Source organism: Mus pahari, chromosome 6 (assembly GCF_900095145.1).
Source record: "Mus pahari chromosome 6, PAHARI_EIJ_v1.1, whole genome shotgun sequence".
NCBI classification, from domain to species: Eukaryota; Metazoa; Chordata; class Mammalia; order Rodentia; family Muridae; genus Mus; species Mus pahari.
Window position 1 is genome coordinate 87240840 of NC_034595.1, and position 5143 is coordinate 87245982.

Below are 5143 nucleotides of genomic sequence, written 5' to 3' on the forward strand. Positions count from 1 at the left end.
CCCCCCCCCCAGTCCAGCGTCTAGAACTCAGCAGGAATGTCCGGGCACTGACCTGGTTCTGCACTATCCTCCTTACAGATTTTGAGATCAGGAGTGAGAATGAAGCAAACCCCAAACAGGAGTTTAGTGATGATGTGGAATTCGCGACCATGTCGGAAGAGCCTCTTGAGAATGCCGAGAAGAATCCTGGAAGCGAAGAGGCCTTCGAAAGTGGGGACCAGGCGGAAAGGCCATGGGGAGACCTGACAGCGGAGGAGTGGGTAAGCTACCCTCTCCAGCAAGTCACCGACCTGCTTGTCCACAAGGAAGCGCACGCGGGCATCCGCTACCACATTTGTTCTCAGTGTGGGAAAGCCTTCAGTCAGATTTCAGACCTCAATCGCCACCAGAAGACGCACACGGGAGACAGGCCCTACAAGTGCTACGAGTGCGGGAAGGGCTTCAGCCGCAGCTCGCACCTCATCCAGCACCAGAGGACACACACGGGCGAGCGGCCCTACGACTGCAACGAGTGCGGGAAAAGCTTCGGCCGCAGCTCGCACCTCATCCAGCACCAGACGATCCACACCGGGGAGAAGCCTCACAAGTGCACCGAGTGCGGCAAGAGCTTCTGCCGCCTCTCCCACCTCATCCAGCACCAGCGGACCCACAGCGGGGAGAAGCCTTACGAGTGCGAGGAGTGCGGGAAGAGCTTCAGCCGCAGCTCGCACCTCGCCCAGCACCAGCGGACTCACACCGGCGAGAAGCCTTACGAGTGCAACGAGTGCGGCCGGGGCTTCAGCGAGCGCTCCGACCTCATCAAGCACTACCGCGTGCACACCGGGGAGCGGCCCTACAAGTGTGACGAGTGCGGGAAGAACTTCAGCCAGAACTCCGACCTGGTGCGGCACCGCCGGGCGCACACCGGGGAGAAGCCCTACCACTGTAACGAGTGCGGGGAAAACTTCAGCCGCATCTCCCACCTTGTCCAGCACCAGCGGACTCACACGGGCGAGAAGCCATACGAGTGCACGGCCTGCGGGAAGAGCTTCAGCCGCAGCTCGCACCTCATCACGCACCAGAAGATCCACACCGGGGAGAAGCCCTATGAGTGTAACGAGTGCTGGCGAAGCTTTGGGGAAAGGTCCGATCTGATCAAGCACCAGAGAACCCACACGGGAGAAAAGCCCTACGAATGCGTGCAGTGCGGAAAGGGCTTCACGCAGAGCTCCAACCTCATCACGCATCAGAGAGTGCACACCGGAGAGAAGCCTTATGAATGTACCGAGTGTGATAAGAGTTTCAGCCGGAGCTCAGCGCTTATTAAACACAAGAGAGTTCATACCGACTAGGCCCTGTAACCCCGGGTAAGAAATGACTCGTTTGGAGGCCAAGTGATGTTTTGATATCAGCGAGCTTCCTTAAGACAGCACTTTTTTAATGGTCTGGCTTCCCTTGTTATGGGGTACAGTCTAAAACACGAAAGAAAACAACCTTTTGAAATTCTGACCCACGGGGATGCTGTCCCCTCCTCCAAAACGGTGATGTTTATTCACTGATTATCATATGAATTGCTTCATCAAAGTCAGCCCCCTCCTGAGTAACTTGAGAGCTGAAGACCAGAGGACAAGATGCTGGCAGACAGACCTACGGACCCAAGCTTGGGCCTGGAGATGGAGAACATGTTTAATTTTTTTCTCTCGTATCTTTGGCCCGGGAGAAATAGGATGGTCACAGCTGCTTTGGCAGAAGGCAGGTGGACTTGCCCTGAGCTGCGACTGTTGACAAGCTGTAGTGGCTGGGCTCACACACATCCCTTCCAAAGGGCTCTTTTTTTTTTTTTTTTTTTTTTGAGTAGCTCACCTTCATAGCTAAGCATCTCCTTGTGCACAGGATTCTGCCTGCTGAAAGCAGTGAGCACGGGGAGTTTCTCCTTGTTCCTCACTTCTGTATAGCTTGCATGGTTTTGAAAGCTGACCGGAGATACAATGTAACGGGAGACGGGAGGCACAGGTTGGAGGACCAAGGGCCCATGGGCGGTGGTGAGTCAGCAAGACTGCCATTCATCAGGCTTCTGTATTTTCTTCGAAAATCACTTTAGGGATTCTAGTAGGAAAACTGCCTTTAGGAAAAGATAAGGCTGGAAGTGGAGTGTTAGTAGAAAGAAAACTCACCGCCCGGGGAAGGGAACCCAGAACTCTTCCCAGGGAACAGCAGTCAGGGCTGTGGTCTTTGCCGTCTAACCTTTAAGATCACTCGCCCCTGCACTGCTAACTCTAGGGCTTGAGAGGGCCACACCCCAGTCTTTCTCTTAGCTTGCATAAAGGCATGCGTATGTACAGTGAAATGTGTATTCTGATAGCAGAAACTGAAGTCATAAGAATCAGCATGTTTTTACGTGAAGTAGATCATAAGCTAGAACTGTAGACATAACTCTGATGTGAGAAGTGGCCTTTATTTTTCTTTTCTTACAGAGAAAAAGCATTCGTGCTCAAGCACGGTGCACTCCTGTAGGGTTTGGTTTTGTACAGAACTAAGCACTTGTGTGGATGTGTTCACCAGTGGTGAGAGAGTGGCTGGACACTCAGATCCATTGTCCTTGCTCAGTCTGATTTATCTTTTGTGATGAGTGGCCTCATCCGAAGACACGGATAAGCCTACGGAGGAATGTGTTTCCAGCATCCAGACACAAATAGTGAAATGAGTTGACCCAGTGTAGCCCAGTACTTCAGTTCTCCTTAGATAGCCCAGATGTTGGTGCTTATTCAGCCCCAAGGGGATGGAGGGGAGCCGGCACCCAGGGAGCTGGGACTTCGTGTGTGTGTGTGTGTGTGTGTGTGTGTGTGTGTGTGTGTGTTTGCGCGCGTGCGTGCGGGCACGTGTATGTGAGTGCATGTATGCATTTAAAGAGTCCCAGTGTATTTCTATGGTGCTTCGTTGCAAAGTTGCAAGTGTAATTTTTATTATTATTATTTTTTTACTAAGAAAACCCTTTTTTGTTTAAGTTCTTTGGGATTTGGCACTTAAAGCCCAGTGCTTTGGTTACAGAGAGTCACTGTGGCCACCACAGCTGGATGATAGTATATCACTAGTGACAACCTGAAAAGGCAACCGAAGGAGAAACCACTCCGGGGGGCCTCTAAGTGGGCACTCCCATTAGAGGACAAACTTGGGGCAGGGCACATGGTTTCTATTCTGTACAAAATCTAGCCTACTGTGGGTATTCATATTTTAATAGCCTACTGTGGGTATTCATATTTTAATAGCCTACTGTGGGTATTCATATTTTAACTGTTAGGTGACTTACATGTTCTTGGTAACTAAACTCAGATGTGTCTTCTGTATCAGCGCAGCCAGTGATTAGGGTGGAATTCAGCCCCCCCCCCCTGTTGCTTCTTTGAGCTTTATAAGTGACTGCTTGGGAGTGGCTTATAGAAGACAGAACCTCTGATCCAGCTTCATTGCACCCCGTTTCCCTCCTCTGTTCCTAACACATACACACACACACACACACACACACACACACGCACCCCCACCATGCCCATGCAGCCCCACCCTTTGAAGGCTATGCTGTATTCCATTTGCTGCTTTTGTCTTCTAAGAGATAAAGGTTCCCAATTGCCTTCCCATCTCTTCATATCCGTATACTCCAGCTGGGTGGCTTAAAAGGCAGTGGCCGTGCCAGCTCAGTCCACTCCGCTGCTGTCAACTGCTCCCCTCCCTGTGCTGAGCTGTGGAAGTCATACAAGCACCACACTTCACTAATGCTATGTGCGTGCCTTCTGTTTACAAGTCCCTGGCCGTTTCTGCACATACCAGACAGTCTGTGCCTGTGTTCTATGCTTGTGGAGAGCGAGTGAACAGGTAAATCTGTAGAGCAGAGAACCTTGGTATTGGTCATTTATCCTAGTGTCTTGTCTATAGCTGTATTATCTTAACAATATTCTATAATTAAAGGTATAATTTTAAAACTCAAAACAACTGAGTTATTTCGGTAATCTCAAACTCATTGATAGTAGAGACTCTCGTGAGGTTCATTAGAATTGTGTATGATCATCTCTACATTTATGCTGTGCCGGTTGTAAGGCTGTACAGTTGGTTTGCATAGGCTTTCCAGTAGGAGTTGAGGGCACATTGTCTTTTTTTTTTTTTTTTTGAGACAGGGTTTCTCTGTGTAGCTCTGGCTGTCCTGGAACTCACTTTGTGGACCAGGCTGGCCTCGAACTCAAGAAATCCACCTGCCTCTGCCTCCTAAGTGCTGGAATTAAAGGCGTGCGTCACCACCGCCCGGCTGAGGGCACACTATCTTAAACTCTTGAGTATGCTACACCTGGTCTGGTCAGTGTGAAAACCTGGCTAGATTCCTAAGGAGTCATGCCCGTGGCAAAAGCAACATGAAAGGATAGATTATTAGCTTTGCAGGAAAAAGAAAAACACTCCAAAAGTAAAGATTAGAGTTCTTGTTTTAAAAAGAGAGTTTCTGGAAACACAACAGGAACCAGTACCAGGCACATATACATGTTATATCCGACTCTCAGGAGGCAGAGTCAGGTGGATCTCATGAGTCTGAAGTTAGCCTAGTGTACATGTAGGAAAGCCCTGTCTATATACACACAACACAAAACAAAAAATAACCATTAAGATGGCTAGTAAGGTGGCTCAGTGGGTAAAGATGCTCTCAGTGGGACCCTGATGACCCAGGTTCAACTCCTTCGACCCACATGGCAGAAGTGATTGGCAGGTGCCAACCCCATCCCCAGTAAGTTAATAAAAAGAACAACAACAACAAAAAAAATAGTAAAGCATGAGACCATCTCTTAAAAACAGAGCTTGTGGTTTAAGACAAGTAGGGGCTGGAGAGGTGGCTCAGCAGCTAAGAACGCAGCTTGTTTTCTCAAAGGACTCAGGTTTCATTCCAAGCCACTTCACAACTGTCCATGACTCCAGAGGACCAAGACTATCTTCTAACCTCTGTAAGCACCAGGCACACACATGCAGGCAAAACTGATATATATATATATATATATATATATATAGTGTTTCTATACATATACATAGTGTTTCTCCATGGAACTCGCTCTGAAACCCATACTGCCCTGAACTCGCAGAAACTCGCCTGCTTCTGCCTCCCAAGTACTGGGATCAAAGACATGTGCAACCACCC

At 49.2% G+C, this 5143-nt stretch overlaps 1 protein-coding gene across 3 annotated transcripts in view; it reads left to right on the forward strand.

Moving 5' to 3' along the window:
- Positions 1-3944, forward strand: part of Znf436 (zinc finger protein 436) — a 9993-nt gene extending 6049 nt beyond the window's left edge. For all 3 annotated transcript variants that reach the window (XM_021199697.2, XM_021199696.2, XM_029540280.1), the window contains one exon: positions 79-3944. In XM_021199697.2, coding sequence (XP_021055356.1) covers positions 79-1331 — 1253 coding nt within the window. In that variant the 3' untranslated portion in view covers positions 1332-3944. The remainder of the gene's footprint in view (positions 1-78) is intronic.
- Positions 3945-5143: the final 1199 nt, after the last annotated feature.